Source organism: Lutra lutra, chromosome 13, assembly GCF_902655055.1.
Source record: "Lutra lutra chromosome 13, mLutLut1.2, whole genome shotgun sequence".
In the NCBI taxonomy this organism is placed as follows: Eukaryota; Metazoa; Chordata; class Mammalia; order Carnivora; family Mustelidae; genus Lutra; species Lutra lutra.
Genome location: NC_062290.1, coordinates 52,439,045 through 52,462,968, shown reverse-complemented (window position 1 = coordinate 52,462,968; position 23,924 = coordinate 52,439,045). Strand labels below are relative to the sequence as shown.

The following is a 23,924-nucleotide window of genomic DNA, read 5'->3' as shown; positions in this document are numbered from 1 at the left end:
TTAGGCAAAGGGCCAAGAAGCCAAGAAGCGGGATAACTGTAATTACCTCTTAAAGGCTCCAACTCCAAATACCATCACATTGAGGGTTAGGGCTTCAACATAGGATTTGGAGGCGGAGGGAGGTGGGATATAATTCAGTCCTTAGCAAGCATCTATATATTTATTGAGCTAGTCCAAGGATAGAGTAATAAACAAAATAGATAAAAATCCATGTAATGTGGAATTTACATTCTAGTAGAAAGAGTAAGACGGTGTGGTAGACAGAATAACGGACCCCCAAATGTCCACATCTTTATCTCCATAACCTGGGATCGTGTTACATTACACGGCAAGGAGGCACTGGGGTTGCAGACAGAATTAAGGTCACTAATCAGCTAACTTTGACATAGGGAGATAACACTGGATTATTTGGATGGGCTCAGTGTAACCCGAAGGGCCTTTATAAGTGGAAGAGGGAAGCAGAAAGGTCAGGGTGAAGAAAATGAAATCTTGACTGCTGTGGCTGGTTTTGGAGATGGAGAAAGGAAACCCTGGCTGAGGTATGTCAGCAGCCTCTAGAAACCAGTAAAAACAGTGAAACTGACTGCCTTTCCTCCAGAGACTTCAAAGAGGAATGCAGCCCTGCTGACACCAATGAGACCTGGGCTGAAAGTCTAACCTACAGAATATAATAAATTTGTATTGTTGTATGTTGTTAAGTTTGTGGTTCTTCATTACCGCAGCCATAGAAAACTAACACAGAAAATGAATACAGGAGATTATATATATATATATATATATATATATATATATATATATAAAACCAGATGGCAATAAATTCTGAGACATTGGAGCAGGGAATACGGATAAGGGAGTGTTAGAAGGGGAAAGTGATAATAATTTTAAGTAGATTTGGAAGAGGAGCCCAAGGAGGATTTGGAGTAGCAAGTTGACAAAATAGGACACACTTTTACTGGAATCACATTGGCTGCTTTATTGAGAATAGCACATATGGGGGGACAAGTTGGAAAGGGGGACAGAAGGTTATTGTAGTAATACTAGCTACAGGTATTTGTGGCTTGGTCTGAGGTGGTGGAAAAAGGTCTGTCAATAAAGCCAATGAGATGTGTTGATAGATTAGGAGTGGAACAGAAAAGGAGAAAAGTCAAAGATGATCCTGTGGTTTGGAGCTTTAAGTCAATGAAAGGTTGGAGAGGCCATTCACTGAGATGGGGAAGACAGCAGGGGAGCACGTTTGAGGGAGAGGATGGTGTAGGTTGGGTGGACTCCTGGTACCTGAATCCTTTCCTTCACCTAGTCTTTCCCTTCAGATTGCTTTTCCCTACAAGCAAAGAACCATAGACATAAGGAATAATAGCCAGTGGGAAACAGCATCTTGTTCAATTTGTGACTGAGCCAGTTTGTTATGTAACACCTACGCAGAGTTCTGATAAAAGCCTGACTGGAGAAGGAGGTGTAGCCGGGGACGCCACAGATGGAATGTGTGTGCCCTCCCCAAATTCATCTGTTGAATCCTATGGCCCAGTGTGATGGTATTGGGAGATGGAGCTTCTGTGTGGTGATCAGTCATGAGGGAGGATGCCTTATGAATGGGATTAGTGTCTTTATAAAAGAGGCCTGAGAAAGCTTCCTGCCCCCTTTTGCGTTGTGAGGACACAGTGCAAGCCCTCAACCAAACACTGAATCTGCTAGCAACTTATCTTGGACTTCTCAGCCTCCAGAACTGTGAGAAATCCCTTTCTGCTGTTGGGAAGCCCCCAGGCTTTGTTGTAGTAGCCTGACCACACAAAGATGCAGGAGGACCAAGGAGGGCTTGAATCTAAATGCTGGCCCTTCCGAGCACACTGTGAAGGTGGACTCATCCTTCTCCAGCACACCAGGTCACAGGCAGAGAAGCTAGGAGAGAGTGGGCAAGAACTGGGGTATTATTCACTACAATGACCCCTCTCACTGATGAAAATTATCCAGGAAATATGGGTGGCTCCCTCCCAGTCACAAGATTTACCATTCCTCCCTGGGGAAATCGCCACTAAGGGGATGGAAGTGGGATGAAAGTTCTCTCCTCCCACAGGCAAAGCTGAAACGCAAGGAGAGAGGCAGAGATGGTTCCATTAATATTTATTGATTAGAACTGAATGCCCTCTTCACCACGTGCATGTCTTGCTCATCGGTACTCTGGACCGTGAGTCAGCTCTCCAAGGGCAGAGCCGGATCTCAGTGTTTGGCTTTAGTTTCTAAGGCAAAAAACCCTTATTTTTCCTTTTTGAATGGACAGAAAAGATCATGCCAAGGGTATTGCAAGGCAGGCAAGAGACTTCCCAATTAGGGACTAGTGAGTGAAAGGGAAGGACAATTAAAGGTAAACTGGGGTAATTAAGAGATACTTCCATCCTGATTGTTCTGCACCATGAGAGTGTTCTGATTGCCATGAGGCCAAAAGGACAAAAGCTTTAAAAGCAGTGACTAGGGTTTGAGGCAGTTTGGAAATGAAACTGCATTACTCAATAAGAATCATTGCTTAATTAATGGCTGTATATTTGCATCTGACTATTTTTCACCCTCATGTTTGAGTTTCTTATTCACAATCTCCAGTATCTTTGCATTGCCCAAGAATTAAGTGGAATCATTTAATCTAGTGTTAACATCATTAGACAATAACTATTTGACTATCAAATATTTCTTAGAGTATCAGAAATGACTTAATATTGCAGAAAATGTGTGGTTTTTTTTTTTTTTAAGATTTTATTTATTTATTTGACAGAGAGATCACAAGCAGGCAGAGAGGCAGGCAGAGAGAGGAGGAAGCAGGCTCCCCGCCGAGCAGAGAGCCCGATGCGGGCTCGATCCCAGGACTCTGAGATCATGACCTGAGCCAAAGGCAGCGGCCCAACCCACTGAGGCACCCAGGCGCCCCAAATGTGTGGTTTTTAGAGGTTCTCATTTAGTAGTGGTGGAAACCACTTTTGGGGGAATGATGTTGACCTCTCATGCATCCTCATTTCTACTTAATATTTTTCCATACTTCCCAATATTTGGGTGGCTCAGTCGGTTGAGCCTCCAGATCAAGCCCTGATTGGGCTCCCTGCTCAGTGGGGAGTCAGCTTCTCCCTCTCCCTCTGCCCTTCACCTCCGCCCTTGCTTGTGCACGTGCCCTCTCAAATAAATAAATAAAATATATATATGACATATATTATATATGTATATTTCTATACCTCTTTAAAATGTGTAGTCAGAATTGTAAAATCCAGTACCTAGTCATTTGGTACTCCCCAATCGGTATGTACTGAGGAGCTATAGGGAAATAAAAAGATGTGGGAGGCATTATTTTCCTTAGGAAGTTTTTTTTTTTTTTTAAGATTTTATTTATTTATTTGACAGAGATCACAAGTAGGCAGAGAGGCAGGCAGAGAGGAGGAAGCAAGCTCCCCGCTGAGCAGAGAGCCTCATGCGGGACTCGATTCCAGGACCCTGGGATCATTACCTGAGCCGAAGGCAGGGGCTTAACCCACTGAGCCACCCAGGCGCCCCTCCTTAGGAAGTTTTTATCTAGTGATTCCTACTATTAAGAATGCTTTCTATGGGACGCCTGGGTGGCTCAGTTGGTTGGACGACTGCCTTCGGCTCAGGTCATGATCCCGGAATCCCGGGATCAAGTCCCACATCAGGCTCCCAGCTCCATGGGGAGTCTGCTTCTCCCTCTGACCTTCTCCTAGCTCATGCTCTCTCTCACTGTCTCTCTCTCAAATAAATAAATAAAATCTTAAAAAAAAAAAAAAGAATGCTTTCTATGTTAAAAAAAAAAAAAAAGAAAGAAAAAGAAAGAAAGGAAAAGAATGCTTTCTGTGTTTAGTTTACCCTTAAAACCACCCAGCAAGGTAGATACGGCTCTTCCAATTTACAGAGGAAAATACTGGTTTAGAAGTCACAGACCGAAAATCACACAGTAGAAAGTCGCAGGGTGTGCCCGGCTTCCAAGGCTATTCTCATTCCACTACTCCCAGGTTGTTCTAGTAAAGCCGCCAGAATCTCAGTATTTACCAATGATTAAAGCCCCCCCGCCCCGCCCCCGTCAGTATTTTCCAGCAGTCTTTTTCAACAAGTGAGAAAATCTTGGAGAAGATGATTTCCCCCTTTCTAGGTGCCTTGGTTGTGTTGGACCCAGAACGCGAACTTTCTGATGCTTTCTCGCTCTCCCCCCTCGTGAGAGGGTCCCGGTCTTTTTGGCAAGCCCTGGAGCCCGCATAGACCGCCCATTCCTCACCTCTGCGGGAGGCAAGATGAGCCTCCAGGCGACCTGACTTCACGGAGCTGCCATTCCGCGGGCGGCCGCCAGGGGTCCCCGGTCGGCGCCCCCGCGCGGGAGCCGCGCGCTGGGTGCCTGTGGGGGCTACTTCGGAACGGCGGCGGCTGGAGCTCCAACCCCGCGCTCGCTCGCCTGCGCGTTCGTGGAGACCGCGCGCGCTGGCCCCTCGCCGCTCGCTCCGCGCCCGCCGCGTGGATCCGCAAGCGTCCCGCGTCCGGCCCCCGGCTCGTCCTCCTCCTCCCGCGCCGGCTGCGGCTGATCCGGCGCAGGAGCCGACAGGGCCGCGGGGTGAAGGTAAAAGCCCACGGTGAGTGAGAGCCCGCGCGCGGCGAGGCGAGGTGGCGCCGCCAGGCAGCTGCTCGCCCTCCGGGGAGCCGGGGCGGGCCGCGGTGTGGGGCGCCCCTGGGGGAGAACGCGTCGGGGGTGGGGGGCGGGGGCGAGCGGCGGCTCCGGGGCTGGGATCCGCGTCAGACCCCTGCCCGCGCCTCGGCTCAGGCCGGCTCCTCGCGTGCCCTTCTCGGGCGGGAACGAGAGTCCAGTCCCCAGCCCGGGCTCCCGGGCCTTGACTGTGAAAGCTCTAGCAGTAAAATACATGTCCCGCGCGGCACAAGTGCGCCCCGGAGCCGTCCCGAATCGCGGGAGACTGCCGCGTGCGTGTCGGGCTGCGGCGGCGGGAAGACAAACTTTTGCGAAAGTGCGCCTGGGCGGGAGCACGGCGCTCAGGGCGTGTGCGGAGGCTGGGCGCGGGCTGCGCGGGGGAAGCCCGCTCCGCCCGCCCGCTCGCCCCGGGCACTGTCGGGGCTTCGGGGAGGGAGCGCCTGGGTGAAGGACCGGGAAGCTCTGCTGCCCCCTTGGGCCAACAACTGTCAAACATCTGGAATCCAGCCCCTCCCTTCCCCTACGCCGAGGAAGGTGAAAACCCCTTAACTTTCCTTTGATTGTCCTCCCTGCCTTGGGACCCCTCTCCGAATGGAAAAGGGCCGCCCTCCGGTGCCAGGCAAGTGAGTACCGGAGACCTCCAGGCCCCTCAGGCTCCCCCCTTCACCCACCTTCCTGACCGCCTCCCAGATGTCCTCCCCGCAGGGACCACGCCACAGCGCCCGTGGAGATCGTGACGAATGGCCTTTTGTTTCTCCGCTTCTCCCCTATTGTTTGCCTTTGCAACATCTGACGGGGCTCGCGGAGAGCAGGACGCCCCCCGGGTCTTCCCCGCACTCCCCTACCGCCCGCCAGCTACACGGCCGGCTCCAGCCCGGCATCCCGACGGGGAAAGGCGAGGAGCCCGGCCCCCGCGAGGCCGCCGCACCAAGGCCCTGCGGTTAGAGGGCGGAGGGAAAGTTGCTGCTTCTCCGCCTCCTCGGCTGCCTGTGGCCCGGGGCGCGTTTCTCGGATCTGATCCCAGACGCGCCGCGAAGGGCGCAGCCGGAGAGGGTTGCTGCTTTCCCGAGAGTGGGAGAGACCTTCCGCCCTCCGCCAGGGTGTCCTTGGGTGGTTCCAGCGGATTTAAATATCCGCCCGAAGGCCTGTGGCTGGGCCGCTTCCAGGGCAGGGGGGACGGGATCAGGGCACTTTGGATAGGCGGAAAGCCGAGGTCCTGGGGTTTGCGAGTTTTCAGGGACTGGAGAACAGGCGAGAATGAAGAAGGAAGTAATCCAAGAAGCCTCAAGACTTTGCCTAGAAACTGGTTAGGTGGCTCCCTCCAGACTGAACGTGGAATTTTGACTTAGGGGTAGAGCTCCAAGTTTAAATCCCAGGTCCCCTGTCAGCATTTGGAAAAAAGCAAATCCGGAGGATACCGCGCAGACGCCGCCGGGGCAGTGTTCACGCCAGCAAGTCCTTGCGAAACCAGTGGCTTGGAACTGCCTCTGAGTTCCCCCAGGGGGTGCGCCTGTTAGGTTATAGGTGGCCCTGTTTCTTTGCCTTTCCTCGCAAGTCAGATGTTTACACATCATGCCTCTTCTTAGTGTGGATTATTAAAGAGGTAGGGCAACAGCAAAGTAGGCACTCTGAGAAGGCAGAGTTCCCTTACGGTGCCCAGACAGTCGTTTTTGCCGGTGAGGGGAGGCCAAGCCTGTGCACCTGTTAGAAGCTGTGCACGCTCAGCTTTACTGTAGTGGTGGTGCCAGCATTTGCTCCTGGAGGCCCAGTCCTCCCTATTCCAGGAAAGCTCAGTTACACTCTTTCTACTCTCTACCTTTTGATCACTTCCCGGAGCATGGGGAGGGAGGAAGCAAGCTTCCATCAGAACACCTGTGACCTAGGTACCCACTCAAGCATTTTATGTGGGACCTCTGAACAGTTCTGGGAGTTTTCCCTTTATCTGACTTACCAGAAATTTGACTTTCATTCAATAAACAGAAAAAGGAGACTGCTAAGTCAGGAAGCACTTTCTCTGGTGATTTCTGGATATTGCCAGTGACACCACCAAAAGAAAAAAAAGTGAATTTTTGAAGCAATGGAAGGCACTTTACAAAGGTCTCATGAAAATGATGCCTAAGGAAGGATACCTTTGAAATTTAGCAGCTACTTAGTAGCAGCAGAAGAGAACACGGCAGACCTGAGTTGCTTAAGAAGTGCCCAGAGACATCATTAATCAGGTGAAAGGGCAGTGTTTGTCCCAGTCTACCCCCGTAAGGAAAACAGGGTAATTGCAGTTAAAGATGAGCTTGTACAGTTTCTTTAACTTTAGAATTAGCCTCCCCTTCCTCAAATCATTGTAGAAAACATAGACAATACTGAGAGGTAAAAATGAAGACAAAAGGAAAGGGGATATTATAAATAAGGCTCCAGTAAACAGTCTTACCCAATCATTTCCTTGGATTAATTTCTGGAGCTTAGTATAGCTAGGCTGAAAGAGTTAGTGCACTTTTTAGGATACTTGAGATTGCCGTATTGTCCTGTAGGAAAGTTGTGCCACTTTACCTGCTGTCTAACAATATACAAGAGGATTTTTTTTTAAAAGATTTTATTTATTTATTTGACAGAGAGAAATCACAAGTAAGCAGAGAGGCAGGCAGAGAGAGAGGAGGAAGCAGGCTCCCTGCTGAGCAGAAAGCCCGATGTGGGGCTCGAACCCAGGACCTGGGATCGTGACCTGAGCCGAAGGCAGCGGCTTAACCCACTGAGCCACCCAGGTGCCCCAAGAGGATTTTTTTTTTTCCTGTATCCCACACCCCGCTCATACTTTATATTATAATCACTTTTTCATTTCTGCCAGATGGATGGGAGGTATCCTTTTGTCTTCTTTTGTATTTCTTAAACCACAAATGAGATTAAACATTTTTCCTGTTGTCTGTTAGTATTTCTTCCTTTATGATGATGCCAGTTTATGTCCTTAACCAATATTTTTCAGTGGGGATGTTCTCCCTTTTCTGACTAGAGGTGCTCTTAGTGAAAGCATAGTGTTCTGACTTCTGACCCTGCCCTTGTAATCAGACAATCTTTATTGACTTGAAGTGCCAATACTCTTCCCTCTAGCATAGCAAACATTTGGCAAGACTGCAACCATAAATTACTGAAATAACTGACATGATCTCTGGTAGAGTTATTAGGGAGACTGTGCAAAAGCATTAGTAGAGAAATTCTTGGAAAATACCAGATGTATACTTTCTGCTTAGTAGCTTGCAAGCCCCAACATCTTTACAGTTTATGGTGACTTTTTTTTTCTTCATTTAGAACAACTCTTGATGAGTTGTTTTTACTAATGGATTTAACTAACTCATTTTATTTACATTCCTTCCACTGATAGCCAGGATACCATAATCCACAACTTTTAATTTTTGCCTGAAATTTGCCTCTGTTTGGCTTTACCATTTGAGCCCTGTACTTGAATGAACTTTGAATCTAAATAGGTCGGGAGCTTGCTTTTGAAACAGTATAGCAGGGGAGGTTTCCCAAGGGTGGAACCAGGTACATTTGTGCTTTTGCCATTTGTGTAGCCACAAGTCTTTTTGTTAATTCTCGCTTGATGGTGTACAGGATTCTGAAATGGGGAGGAGAGAGAGGAAGAAAAAAAATTGATTTCAGCTGGATGATGGATTAACACAGATGAAGGATCACACAAGAAAATTTAAATATATAATCTAGGTAACCTGGATACAAAATAATTTCTAAAAAGATAAATGAGATTAAAGTGTCATGTATTATTCTAACTAGTCTACTTAACAGACAGAAAGTGGTCTTCCTATTGGGAAAATCCAGTGTGCAAATCAGTGTGAAATACGCAGGTACTTCATCTAAGGGATTTTTAAAAAACACAGAAAAACAGATTATATATATATATATATATATATATATATATATATATATTTTTTTTTTTTTTTTTGCAGCATTTTCCATGCTCTTGGATGTAGAAATCAAATAGTATGCAGTAGGAATGAGCTGTGTTTTCTACATTACAATCATTGGCTCTCAAAAGATGAGAACTTAATGGCCATCTAATTCAACTATCTGATATCATTGAGGATCTTCATTCTCTTAAAAAAAATAATAAAATGCCATCCTACAAACTATATCATTTCAAACACACCAAACTGAGAAGCAAATAGGACAGAAATTTCACTTTTTTTTTTTTTTTTTTTTTTGAGGGCAGGGGGAGAAAAGAAGGGTTTTAACTCTATGAAAGCTTGTATAAGCTCCTTTAACATGCTCAGCGATCACAGAATACACAGCTATGGCAGCATGACCGTGAAATCACTGAGGTGTTACATTTTGCAACATTCTCTCATTCATATCCTCTAACATTGGCATGGTGAAGTTCAAAGGCCATAGAGCAAAGCAAGTTAAAAAATAGCAAAAGAAAGAGAAAGAAAAGAGTAGAACATGGAGAGGATCTTATTCCTTTATTTAAAACTATCTTCAGGGGCACCTGGGTGGCTCAGTGGGTTAAAGCCTCTGCCTTCGGCTCAGGTCATGATCTCAGGGTCCTGGGATCGAGCCCCGCATCGGGCTCTCTGCTCGACCGGGAGCCTGCTTCCTCCTCTCTCTCTGCCTGCCTCTCTGCCTACTTGTGATCTCTTTCTGTCAAATAAATACATAAAATCTTTAAAAAAATAATAAAACTACCTTCAGAACTTTCTAAGAAGACTGTTGGTACCCAGAGGTGGTTGGCATCACCTCTTAGAAAGGTGGATGTAGCTGATGTCTCAAGGCCAACTTTAGAGACAGCAAACATTACCTAAATGACCGCCACTCCAATGGTGGGCAGGCTTATAGGATAGCCCAAAAATTCTTAAAAAGAAGATAAAGGAGAGGGAGATCATGGAGAGAAAGGGAATTTTAATTCTAAAAAATATACCTTATTTCTTCCTGAGTAGGGCTGCAAATTTCTGAAAGTAGTAGAAACATCTTCTGATTTCCGCTCGGATGATTTCCCAGGCACAGTGACTGTATCTCTTTTCTTTCAGGAAGTTGTCTATCCTATTGAAATATCTCCTCAGTTCTAGGCTGCTCAGCTGGGGGACCAGAGCTCCTGACCAGTTCATCCCATCTTCTGTCATCTCTTTCAAGTCTTCCTTTTCCTTCTCCTCTTCCTCCAGGCATTGTTCCAAGTACTGCAGCTGCTGATCGAGCCCGATTTGGATTTGTTTCAGATCTTCGCTTTCCCAAGTGGATTTGAGGGTGTACTGACTGAAGATGTTGAAGGCCTGTATAGACATTTCATAGAAGGCCTCCTTGATGTACCTTTTCACAGGCTGGGTGTGTGACAGGATCTCTTGGGGCAACTCAAACGCTTTGGTTTCGCTCAGGCACTCTGCAGGAAAGGAGCTGCTCATACTGCTCAGAAGTCTTAGGTTTTGCCAGGTGACTTTCCTCAGGTAGAAATGCAGCAAGTTACAGTCCAGAGAGAGCATGCCAGTGATGAGCAGACCCACAAGGCATGTAGGCCACAAACACTTCTGAATCACATCAGGCTTAGTGCTCATTTTTTTCCCCCCAAGCTAAAAAATCCACCAGACTCAGGGTTGACAGTGATGTTTTAGGTCTTAAGTATCCCAACGTGTGCCTTTTATACACCTGAATAATCTTCGGTGGGGAGGAGTTTTCTCATTCCTCATTTTATGTTTCTCAGGGTTTCAGCCCCTTTCCTTTGCCTCAGAGGTTTGTTTTGACTTTGGATGACTCTGACTTTGGAAATGCTAATCTTTTTCTTTAACGTGAGCAAAGCATTACCGGTGCATTACTTTAGTAGTCTGGGTGACCCATCCCAGGACTACAGGATTGTCATAACAAGATTGATGCAGACTGTTTCAGAAAGAACGGAAAGTTCTGACTCTATACACTCATCCCTCCAACACTGTTACATAAGAGAGCGAGCGATCCGTTAAAGAAATTTATTTATTTATTTTTTGGATCTGGCCATGTAGCCAATCCGCTTCTCTCATTGAGTTAATCATAGATGTTGGCCAAACGACTTTAATTATTTGATTGCAAGGTCACCAGAATATAACATAGCCTAGGTTTCTCTACTCTTGTTAAATTAAGCTTCTCTATTTGGATATTTTCTCTTTTTTAATTTTCCTGGGTCTCAAAGAAGATGAAAAACAGAGTTGGTCAGTTTGAGCATGGCACTTACTGTAAGCTGGCTTGGTTTTCTGTTGTCATTAGAAAATGTTGTTACTCTCCAACTAGGCTTTCCTTTAGTTAAACCCACACTAGCACCTCCCACAGCTGTCTAATGTTTCACACGCCTCTGATACCCATCATAGAAGTACTTACTACATATATTACTCTATGTGTGCACTCTCTAAATAACGATTTCACAGATTTTATGAGGTGACTAACCTGGAAAAAATTTTGAAAATGAGCCCTGTAATATTTTATAATTATAACATTATACATTGATGCAACCTTCCTAGAGAGCAAAATGGTGATATGTACCAAAAGACTTAAAAATGCACATGGTCTTTGACTCAGCAGTTCTCCCTCTAGGAATTTATCCCCAAGAAATAATGATGGACATCTTTTTTTTTTTTTAAAGAATTTTTTATTCATTTATTTGACAGAGAGAGATCACAAGCAGGCAGAGAGACAGGCAGAGAGAGAGGAGGAAGCAGGCTCCCTGCTGAGCAGAGAGCCTGATTCGGAGCTTGATCCCAGGACCCTGAGATCATGACCTGAGCCGAAGGCAGAGGCTTAACCCACTGAGCCACCCAGGCGCCCCATGATGGACATCTTTAAAGACTTCGCTGTCAGGAAGTTTATCATACAAAAAGAAAAAAAAAAGGGAAAACAATTTAAATGTTCAGTAGTAGGTAGGTGGTTAAGTATATTTGGTCACTTGGGTAAATTCACTTTGTAGTTTAAAACCAAGCTTACATGGGCAGTATATAGAGGCTGACAGTATGTATGTGAAATACCTACATGTGCATATATGTGCAGAAAAAAAATCTTTTCTTTTAATTTTTAAAAGATTTTTATTTATTTATTTATTTGACAGAGAGAGATGACAAGAGGCAGAGAGAGAGGGGAAGCAGGCTCCCTGCTGAGCAGAGAGCCCGATATGGGACTTGATCCCAGGACCCCGAGATCATGACCTGAGCCGAAGGCAGAGGCCCAACCCACTGAGCCACCCAAGTGCCGCTCTAGGATACTTCCAGAGGACATGTGAATTTACCCCAAGACTCAGTTCTCATTCCATAGAATAGCACAGAATATGTGGGAGTTCAGTGTGCCATGTTTGCAACCTTTTAATAAAAATATGTATGTTTATATATATATTTATGATTAAACATACACACAGTCTATAGAGTGCAAAGCATCTCTGTAGGCCATACCTTCTTATATAGCTCATACAGCTTCTTATGTCTAAAACTTGTTACCTTGTCCTAGAAGGAACTGCTTGTCCCTCTTTGGGGCTTTTAGATGTGTTGTCCGCCTCTGTTATGGCTTTTTTAAGGGCATAATTGTGGATTTCCCAACTTTGTGTACTTCTCCCTGCCCTGCCCACTTAGAATGCTTAGACTTCCTTGCACTTGGGACAGTTCTGTCTTACTAAACCAAACTCAGAGTTTGTTCAGTTGAATCACTATGCTCCGAGGTTCTGCTCATAGTCGATGGAGGCGGCTACAGATATAGCTGTTGTCAGCCATCTTGACGGTTCCTCTGTTTTCTGCCATGTACAGTTTTGTCATTTTATCCTGCTCACCCCAAATTTCCTCCCCTTATAGTCATTCCATATCTCATCCTTATTTATTCAAAACTGTATTTTTAGCTAGTACCACATGCCAGTCACTTGGGTGGGTCTTGAGGATGAAGGAATAAGGTATAGTGCATGATCTCTAGGAGTCCATGAGTGAAGAAGCAGGCACATTCTGAGCATTTTGGCTGGTGTAATTCATAGGTCTTCCCTATAGCATGGGCCTCATCCCCATGTGCTATAAATGTTAATTGGTGCTGATGGTGACAAGATTCATGACAAAAAAGGAAAGATGAATGACATGGATATCTTCCCCTCTTCCACTGTTAGCTTTTAAAAAGTTCTTATCTATGCCTAATTTTGCAAATAAAAATACAGAACACCCATGCAGTACTTGGGAATTACCTATGCTAAAAAAAAATCACTCGGCATTTGTACCACATTCCAATTTAACTGGGTGTCCCATTATTTTACCCGGTAACCCTGTCCACTGTACAAACTCCCTTTGAGCTTTTAGAGTAGAACTCAGACATGAAACCCTTTACAGGAAACTTTGTCTCTGCTGGCTGTCCACCTCACGGAGAGGTGCATTCAGTTGTGTAACTCCATGCTGACTTTACTTGTATATATTTCCCTAAAAACTGTGCACAGCACACTCCCAAGGGGCACCTGTCGTACTGAAAATATTACATGTGCACACACATGTGTTCAAACACACACACACACACACAAATTGCTCTGATCAGAAGTATTATTGGATGATCAGTCATTGGTCTTGTCTCTGTTCTGCAAAAGCCATGCCATGTGAGTATATCTCAGAATATCAGGAAAATGGAAAAGAATGACAGTGTAAGGCAGTGTTTTTATCTGCAAATTTGTGTGTTAACAACTGCTCCATCTGTCATTAGTAATCTGTGTGTTGCCATAGCTAATGGTATTTCCATGATATCTGCTCTTATTTCTCTAGCATGTCATGAGATCATTTATATATGGTCAGGGGCTGCCTTCTTGCTGATAGAACCATGTAAAGCCCATATGGGTTACAAGGTGAACAGTAATGGGCAAGGCACAATTTGTTTGACAAAGTGGAGATGAGACATTTCAGTCTAGACAGGATCACTGTGATTCAGCCCGGGAGCATTTAGTATTATTCTCCGGTAGGATTTATTGCTGTCCACGAAAAGGCAAGTTTCATACCAAGATGAGTGTAACATGTTGATCAACTGTGTTACTCAGTACCTGACAGTAGGTGGTTCCATTGGGGTCAGAAAGTGATTGAGCCCAGTAGAGAGCTCTGAGATGCGGAGCCATGCATCCCTCTATGGCAGTGCCCTCCCCAGGCTGTGCAGATAATGGTCACCACAAAGGTGTGTGCCGCCCTCTAGCTCCAGACCAACCCTGAAGCTCCATCTTGGTGTTTGGCTCATTCTCCCTGCCTCTCACATTGGGGTCAGCCTCTCTCATGCTCTTCTAGTCCTCTTCTTGGCTGGTCTTTTAATGATGTACCTGATATAGAAATTTGTAATGACTACACAAGTAGTACATGGAAATGTCTTTATTGTAAAAATTTGAACACTTTAGATAAAGGGAAAGCTCTGCTTGCCTACTCAGCCTCACGCCATGCTGCTCTCCTCCCAGAGATAACTGGTTGTTAGTCTGATATATGTCCTTATTCCATACTTGTCTCCCCACTAAACACAAAGTTCTGTGAGTACAGTACAACTGGCTTGCTTGCTGTCCTCTCTTGACTGTACTGCAAGACCTGCAGTGATGGGGAGGGACCCAGATCCCTTCCTTGGATGATAAGTGGCCCGGTAGTGGGGAGATTTGTGTGTATTTTTGACAATTGCTAAACCAACATTATAAAAGTTCTGATGTGCTTTAAAGTTTAATCCTGTAAGTGTAACTCTGACTGTATATATGATATCATTTGCATATAATCTTAACAATCTACATTATGAACCTTTCATGAGTATGAGGCCCAAGATAAATGGCTCGCTAGACCCGGATCAGACGGATCCAGGTGTCTTTCACAGCACCTGGCACAAGGTAGGTGCTCAGTAATTATTTGCTGGATGACTGAGAGAATGAAACTGTGTCTCAGTGACAGGGAAATTATTTGGTGATTTGGTTCTTTGAGTGTAGGGATCTGGGGAGGACAAAGTTCAGCATTGGGGAAACTGACAAGTTCACAGAAGGGTGGGTAGGAGCTCTGACCTTCACTGCTTTCTCCCTGTGGCTGCTGAGGTCATGAGCACAGCCATACCTGTACAGTAGGGGTATCACATAGATCTGTGTTGTTTGGGTGACTCACATGCCTAACTGTCCAGACAGTTATTGAATTTTGTATCCATGGCATCTCTTACATCAACACACTAAATATTTGTTGAATAAAAAATGCCATGTGATTTTTTAGGATCGTCAAGTTTGCTATGCAAGCAAAACGAGGTTCTGAGAGCATTCCTTCCCCCAGTATTGCCACTTCCCTGTTATAGTAGATGCTCCCAGTAGCTTTGTTTGGTTCTCTGGGTTTTGTTTTGTTTCTCATCATGTCACCCTTAAGGAGGTCTTTGGACAGACTTACCCTGGGTTCTAGTTTATAGCCCAGCTTCAGATGATGCACATAATAACCTGTGTGCAGAATTAATTTTAGCTTTTTGAAAATGATCCCTGGCAAAAAGACATTTACCATGTGAAGTGAATATTTAAGTAAATAAATATCCAACATCAGTAAAACCTACCCTCAGTTTTGGGATTACCAGAACAGCTTCCACCTGTATCCTTTTTTTTTCTCTTGGTCGGTTCGAACCCTAATGGGGCTTTCATGGACTCACTGAGTAAACGTGGATTTCTTCCCAGACCACATCCAAGAGTGCCACAGTCTGGGAAGAAACAGCAAGAGTGGAGTGAGTGATGGACAGACATATCCTCTTGCCTTGGAGATACACACACACACACACATACACACACACGTATATATATTTATATTTATTTATATGATCTATTTATTTGTTAGAGAGAGAGAGTGAGCAGAGGGTGGGGGAGAGAAAGACTACTCAGGCTAAATTCCTCCTGAGCATGGAGCCTGAGCAGGGCTCAACATGGGGCTTAACCCTAGGACCTTGAGATCATGACCTGAGCCAAAATCCAAAATTATGTGATTAACTGACTGAGCCACCCAGGCACTCCTATCTTGGATAAATGTTTAAAAGGTAGCTGCCATTGCAGAAATGAGGAGAGGGTCTTCTTTTAATTACTGTCAGCTTGCATGCAGTCATAGGTTTCCTGACATTTATGAATAACAAAGAAAGGCATTATTATGGGAAAATTTAAGTGGACTTTTCTTAGACTGACAGAAGACTCACAAGCCTCAATTTTTAGAATTTCTTTAGGATCTGAGCAATGCTTGGGTTTGGGGGTAGTGTCCAGGAATAATCTACTGGAGCCAGGAGGAGTGGGGAAAGGGTCTCTTCTTGCCAAGACCCCTGCCTCTTGGTAGCCTGTGAAGTACAGAATCTAAATCATAGAATGTAGGGTTGGAAGGACACTTAGAGAGATAGACTACTGGGGTCAGAGGGGTGAATTGACTTGCCCAAGGCGATAGTGCTACTTGGGGACAAAATCAGGCTGCCATAGAGGTCTTTTGACCTCAATACCATCAGTGTAAGCCTTTCACCAGCATGCAGCAAACTCTGTTCTCCCTGCCTCCGCTGAGAGGAGCAGCCCACTTACAGTCAAAAGAGAGGGGGATCTTGGAGGCCGGGGGCTGTCACTGTTTTGAGGTCAGGAAGGGAGGAACTAAAGCTCTTTCTAGTACTTCACAGTGGCTTCTCAGCTTTGTGGGGAAGAGGATAGCAAAGGAGGAAACCCTGAGTTAAGTCTGCTACCCCTACTATTTCTCAGAGTTATTTAGAATTCTGTAGGTAATGACTGGTTTCCCAGATTCCCGGGTCAGTTCAGGCCTAGAGAAGTGGCTTGGACTGAGTTTTCTGAGAGATTCCCCCCATTTCTGAAATTAATGTGTTCACGTATTCGTTTACTTGTGTCTCTGCGGCTTAACACATAATATATGTTCAGTAAATATGTATTGAACAAATAGGTATCTGTTCCACTATTTTACCTGATGACTTTATTTTAATTTAAATTGAACTTTAATCCGTTTAGCGACCTCTTGGTACAACTGTATAGCTTTGAGCAAGTCACTTAAACTTCCTGTACTTTGTCAGTAAATAGGGATAATGAGAACCTACCCTAGAGGGTGGTTGTGGAGATATAAATTGCTGAGAACGGTGCCTGGTACATAGTAAGTGGTCATTAAATGATATGCACCATTGTCATTGTCGTCATCATCATAATCACTATCATCTGTTGCCTGTGGTATTAGACACAATGACAAATTCCAAGAATACAGGGGCAGAAAAGCCAGAGTCGTCCCTGTCCTTGCAGAGGGTCCTGGAGGCAGTGATACCAGAGCTGAATCTTGAAAGGCAAGAGCTGATGGAAGTTTGAATTAGGACAGTGATAGTAGGTATGGAAGGGAATTACCTAGGAGGTAAGATTGATGGGTCTTAATAATTGATTTGGGATGGGAGGGTGAGAAAGTGGAACTAGACCAGGAAGAAGTCCAGTTTTCTAACTAGTTATATTGTGTCACCAATTAAGAGGAAGCATATGAGAGGAAGAGCAGGCTTAGGGGAGCAACTGGTGGGTTTTGTTATGGTTGAGTTGCTTAGAGTTGTCTATGGGATAGCCAAATGGAGATGTTCATCCAGCAGTTAGATATGTGGGACTATAAATGAGGACAGGAGGCTGATCTAGATGGGAGAGATAGACTTGAAATTATTAGCAGAAACTATAGGTGATAATTTAAGGCCTTAAGAATCAGTTGGTTTGTCTAAGGAGAAAGTTTAATGTAGGAAGAGAAGTGTGAATGAGTATCAGACGCTCACACTTCATAAGCATCGCCTATGTTTAAAGAGTGGGCAGTCAGGATGCCTGGGTGGCTCAGTCTGTTAAGCATCTGCCTCCAGCTTGGATCGTGATCGCAGGGTCCTGAGATCGAGCCCTGCATCTGGCTCTCTGCTGAGCAGGGAGCCTGCTTCTCCCTCTCCCACTCTCCCTTCTTGTGCTCTCTCTCTGTGTCAAATGAATAAATAAAATCTTTAAAAGAAATTGGAAGCAGAAACTGACAAGGATGGTCACAGAGGCATGAGGAGAATGAAGATGGAATATTTTGACTCTTTATCTGTCTGTGCCTCTTTGTCCAGATGACTCCTCATAATCCTCAATACAGCATCTCAGGCAGCCATTCCCATTTATTTTTTTTTTAAGATTTTATTTATTTATTTGACAGACAGAGATCACAAGTCGGCAGAGAGGCAGGCAGAGAGAGAGGGGGAGGCAGGCTCCCCGCTGAGCAGAGAGCCCTATGTGGGGTTCGATCCCAAGATCCCAAGATCATGACCTGAGCTGAAGGCAGAGGCTTAACCCACTGAGCCACCCAGGTGCCCCATGTCATTCCCATTTAAATTACATTTGCTATCATTGATCTAGACCTAATCCCTTGTTATAGATGAGCTGTTTGAAGGTCAGAGAGGGGAATTAATTCATTTAGCCTAAGGTCAAGGTCCTCGTGCTCTTCTAGCATATGCCTTCCATGAAATGCATCTTGCTGGCCAGGTATGTGTCTGTGAGACCTTGGCAGATGTCAGCTGAATTGAAACATGATTTGGTTATTTCACTTCTGCCATTTGTGGCTATAGGAGTTGGGGGCTGTATTGGTTTCCTGTGACTTACATAACAGATTTCCATGGACAGCATGGCTTAAAATAAGTAATTTATTCTCTCACAGTTCTGGAGTCTAGAAGTCGAAAATCAAAGTGTCTTCATGGCCATTTTCCCTCCAAACCCTCTAGGGAAGAATCTCCTTTTGCCTTTTCTAGCTTCTAGTGGTTGCTGGTAGTTCTTGATGTTCCTTAGCTTATTAGGTGCGTCACTCCGGGCTCTGCCTGCATAGTCACGTGATATCCTCCATGTGCCAGTGTCTCTGGGTCTTCCAGACATTGCCTTTAGGTATTTTTTTGGTAGCAGTCTGCATAGTTGTTATTAACAATAGAAGACACTATTTGTTTTGTGGTTACTAAGTATCAACTGTTCATATAAATTGTCATTATTTCTCATACGTACAGTACAGTGCAGTACAGTGCAAATGTTATTACCCTTAATTTAAAGCAGAGGAAATGGAAATATTAAGGGACCTTCCTGAGATAACATAGCTAGAAACCTGCAGAATCAGAATTCAAGGGGCACCTGGGTAGCTTAGTTGGTTAAGCCACTGTCTTTGGCTCATGTCATGATCCTGGAGTCCTGAGATCGAGTCCTGCATCGGGCTCCCAGCTCCACAGGGAGTCTGCTTCTCCCTCTGACCTTCTCTTCTGTCATGTTCTCTCTCTCAAGTAAATAAATAAAATCTTAAAAAAACAAAACAAAACAAAACAGGATTCAAGCCCAGGTCTGTCTGAGGCCATCTTGTGTTTTTGTAGAATCTAGGGTTGTAACAGGTTTGACATAAAATCCACTGTGTGTATCTATGCATTAATAGCCAGTTTCATTCCCAAAAGAATTTGAAGCAGCTCATAAAATACATACAATACAAGAGAATACAAAGTATTTAAAGAAACCAGAGTTGAGGGAAATCATGTGTAAGAAAACAAGATGAAGTCAGTGGTACAGTTGAAACGTAAGAATGCATGTCATATTGTCCAGTGTCATTATTGAAGAGGGTTGCAAATCTGTCCCTGGGCTTTCTAGAAGCAAAGAGGAAATGCAGGCTGTTAAAGTAATCACAATGTCCAAAAGATAAAACAAACCATCAGCAAAGCTAAATCCTTAGGAGAAACAAAGCTTTTCTTGGTACGGAGTCCTGGGAGGCATTTCTTCTATGGGCATTCAAGAAGAGAGCACAATGGAATGTCCTGAGTAAAGATCCCAGCAGTCATCTTATAGGACTGACTCCCACCACATGTGTTGCAGGCGCGATTCGTGTAACCTCCCTCTGTGGGCCGATGTCACATTGCTCATGGGCAGTTTCTTGGCAGTTTCTTGGCAGGCGTTCTGCGGGTGCTTACTGACTTTTCTCATGTCGAGTTACAGAGTGGAGTTCTTTAGTTCAGCTGGATTGGGCTAGCATGTCTTCACCGTGATTTGAAGTGGGGAAAAGTGTGGTCACTTGAGAATGTTGGCTTTCTCAGGGCCATTCAGTGTGGAGAGACTGCCCTGACATTTCCAGAGCCCGTGCCCAGATCCAATTCTGCATTTCCTATTACATGTACAGAGGAACGTCCGGGAAACCTATTTGTAGGCACAACACTCCTTCAGTTCATCAGAACTGGGAAAACAAGCTATTCTGTCACATTGACCCAGTGCCATAAAGCAAGGTGAAGTGTGTGCTGGATTTCCATATAGTCGTCGGTTTGATTGCTCTACTCCTTTAAGGGTGGAAGTCCAAGATACAGGAACCCAGGAAGTGACGTGTAGTTTTACTCTGCATTGAGGTGACTTTTATTTCTCCTAAAAGAGCTTTTTCTGAAGTTGAATAGCTTAAAATTCAAAGCCGGGATAGCCTTGTGTGATGGATAATGAAACATTAGGACATATCCTTTTGGAATGATCAGTTTTGCCAACTTGGGTATTTTTCATTTAACAGTAAGACTCACTGTGTGGAAAGGGCCGAATGGATGGCCTCAGAACTAAAATTTCTTTATGTTCCCAGGAGAGACGCAGTTAAGAGAGCAGAAATTGGGCTTTATAACGATGCCTGCCAGGACAGGACAGTAACACTTACTGACAAATGTGATAGTACAGTTTCTCATGGTTGGTCCATTGGACAAAGAATGCTGAAATTATCTATTGCCTAAATTGTCCATCTACTCATCCACCCATCTCTGAGGGTAAGATGCCTGAAACATTACAAAAGGTAATAAAAAAGAAAGAAGAAAGAAAGAAAGAAAGAAAGAAAGAAAGAAAGAAAGAAAGAAAGAAAGAAAGAAAGAAAAGTTCATGTCCTCATAAGGTGTCTAGGTTTCCAGACAATAGAGAATAAAATTACAGGGTGTTACAAGTGCTATGAAAGAAATAAAGAGGGCAAGAAGGGAATTGGGGGAGGTGATAGCTAAGCTGAGACTTGAAGGGTGAAGAAAAGTCAGCCATGTAAAGAGCTGGAGGGAGAGCCTTTCAGGCAGAGGAAACTTGATGGAAAAGAATTGGGGATATTCAATGAAGACAAAGGAGGTTAGTTGCTTTAGAGTGAAGGGAGTGGGGAGATTGGTAATAGGATAGGCTGGAATGGGGTGGGGCCAGAGAGTGGTGTGATATGACTTGTGCTTTAGAGAGATTGCTTTGGGCCCCCTTGGAGGAACGAACCATCTGGAGAAGGAGCACAGTGGAAGCAAGGAACCCAGGTTGAAAGTAGATACTTTGTTACACCAGGTAAGAGCTGTGGGGGCCTAGATAAAAGTAGGAGCAGTGAAGATGGAAAGAAGACTGATTGGAGAGGTATTTTCAGTAAGTTATTTGGGATGCGTTTGGGCCAGGGTGAACAGCTGTGATCACCAGAGGCAGTTTTCCAGAAGTGCCATTGATTATCCATCTACTTATAAGGTCTTTACTGCATTAACAGGACAGGGTTTTTTTTTGGGGGGGGGGGGTTGGTTTTTTGTTTTTGTATCTTTTGTTTTTTTATATTAACATATAATGTATTATTTGCCCCAGGGCTACAGGTCTGTGGATCATCAGGCTTACACATTTCACAGCACTCACCGTAGCACATACTCTCCCCAGTGTCCATAACCCAGCCACCATATCCCCACCCCCCGAGCAACCCTCAGTTTGGTTCCTGAGATTAAGAGTCTCTTATGGCTTGTCTCCCTCCCTGGTCCCATCTTGTTTCATTTTTTCCCTCCCTACCCACCAAGATCCCTGCCCTGCCTCTCAAATAACAGGACAGTTTTTGAGAACTGGTGGGTAATCTTATTTGGCATTACACCTTTAACTTGATGGCCTTAAACTAGGTTAGGTCCCTTATACTTTGGACAATAAAATAAGTAATTTATTTAATTGGACTTTGGTTGCAGTTGAGGCTTAAATATCTCAGGTTTCGCTTGAGCTTAAATTTCTGAGAGTGTCTCCTGATATATTTCCTACATCTACACAGGACAAATACATATTCCTTACATTTTAACATTAAAATAATGTGTTTTTATGATCAGTTTAAACTATGGAATACTATCAGTGGTCAAATATAATCATACAGTTCTGAAGGTAAGAGAGTGACCCTAATCTGTCAATTACTACATATAGATAAGAGCCTATAGCTCACAACTTCAATTCTCACCAGCTAGGTTTTTTTAAAAAGCCTCAGAAATGTCTACTTGCATGAATGTTCTGGGACAAACTATCCTCCTTCTATTTTTTTTAAATTTTATTTATTTATTTGACAGCGATCACACAAGCAGGCAGAGAGGCAGGCAGAGAGAGAGAGGGGGAAGCAGGCTCCCTGCCGAGCAGAGAGCCCAATGTAGGTCTGGATCCCAGGTCCCTGGAACCATGACCCGAGCTGAAGGCAGAGGCTTTAACCCACTGAGCCATCCAGGCGCCCCTATCCTTCTTTTATTTATTATTTTATTTTATTTTATTTTTTTTTAAGATTTTATTTATTCATTTGACAGACAGAGATCACAAGTAGGCAGAGAGGCAGGCAGAGAGAGGAGGAAGCAGGCTCCCTGGTGAGCAGAGAGCCCGACGTGGGGCTCGATCCCAGGACCCTGGGACCATGACCTGAGCCGAAGGCAGCGGCTTTAACCCACTGAGCCACCCAGGCGCCCCTGTCCTTCTTTTAAACACTGGTGCTTAATAGGCTGGATCAAGATATACTTATCCCTGAAATCAAGCAATAGCAGACTCTAATTGTGTCACAGGAAAATTAAATCAATTAAAAGAATATTCTGTATTTCAAGGTTCATTCTATTCTGTATTTCAAATGTTCAATAACATTTAAACTTTTGGCACCTTCGATGGTTTATCTAGAGTAGAACCTAGTCTACAGTGATATCTTCTAGATTATTTGGTTCTTTTATAAGCTAGCGTCTGATCTGGCATATAATGATTAGGGTCACTATTTTATAACTAATGTGTCAGTATTTCATAATTTTGTAAAAAATCTCAGGACATCCTGATGCTAGCTACTTTAACAAACACATCCAAGACAGTAAAATGAATCAACCATGATAGAAGCATTTCTTACTTATGTAAAGTTCAGAGCAGAGGTACTTGGGCTGTGGTTGACTTTTTTCCAAGCAGTGGTCAGGGACACAGAAACCTTCTATCTTGAGGCTCTGCCATCTTCCCTGTGGCCTTCAAGGTTTCAGGGCCAATCTTTGTCAAGCTCAGGCAGAATGGCAAGAGCTGGAGGGGTGTGCATGGGATATTACATGGACCAGGCTTCGAGAAGCACACATCCCCTCCAGCCATATCCCATCGGTGGGAACCTAGCTATATAGTCATAGTCACAGCTAAGTGCAAGGGTTCCCAGGAAATATAGTCCAGCTGTGTCCCCAGGACGAAGAGAGAACAGTGTGATAAACAGTTAGTCCATCTCTGCCATGCTCTTGATCTAGTAGGAGAAAGAGTCTAGCAATCGAAATGCGTTGGCACTGGTATGAGTTGGCTTAGGGGTTGGGCTAGCACAATGGAACACTTTGTAGACACTCAATAAAGATCTTCTAGAATCTGTAAGCAGCTTTCTAATGGCATTATTTTCTTTTTTACTGAAAAGCAGCAGCAGAAGTACTGTTGAAATAAAAGATTTTGGGGTCTTTTCAAAATTATACAAATAAAAGAAGATACTAATTTGGTGGCTTTTTCAAAAGCATGTTTTCCTTACAAGAAATATCTTTTGATAGAAAGATACTGTCATTAACTTTCTTTAGAAAACAGAGCCCATACCACTTATTTCCCCATGGGGACCAACATGGAGCAGAAGGTCGTTCAGGATCATCCGTGGGCATCAGCCATGTGTTCAGCAGAGTGTTACTAAGTTTTCATACAGTGTTCCCCTTTATTGCCAAAAGAATCTGCAGGATTTCATTTTACATTATTTTTACTACTGAAGGTGGGTAAGCTATTATTTAGGTGAAAATAAATGTTTTGAGTATATTATCTTCTAGATAAATGATTTCTAAGAATCACTGTACGGGTGAAAAGAGGTGATCATTTCTAAATGCGGAATCTGTACCTCGTGACTTCGTACCTGGTTGTTATGCAAAAGATATTTGTTGAGTGCCTACTGTGTGTCAGACACTTTCCAGAAACTGGAGCTTACTCTGACTTACAGATCCTTTCAGCCTTGGCCTCCCCAGTAGATCCGAGGGGACTTGACCAAACAGCCGTGGTAGCTGCTAAAATAAGCAGTGGGGACAAACCATTCAG

General features: G+C 44.3%; 2 protein-coding genes across 2 annotated transcripts in view; one reads left to right on the top strand and one right to left on the bottom strand.

The window, feature by feature from the left end:
* The first annotated feature begins 4,355 nt into the window (after positions 1–4,355).
* The window catches only part of MOB3B (MOB kinase activator 3B), a 198,177-nt gene continuing 178,608 nt past the window's right edge, over positions 4,356–23,924 (top strand). Inside the window, exon 1 of the mRNA XM_047701169.1 lies at positions 4,356–4,610. The gene's annotated coding sequence lies outside the window, so the exon portion shown is untranslated. The remainder of the gene's footprint in view (positions 4,611–23,924) is intronic.
* IFNK (interferon kappa) lies at positions 9,601–10,227 on the bottom strand. The gene has a single exon (XM_047701170.1). It carries the CDS (start codon positions 10,225–10,227, stop codon positions 9,601–9,603), a length of 627 nt encoding a protein of 208 aa, XP_047557126.1.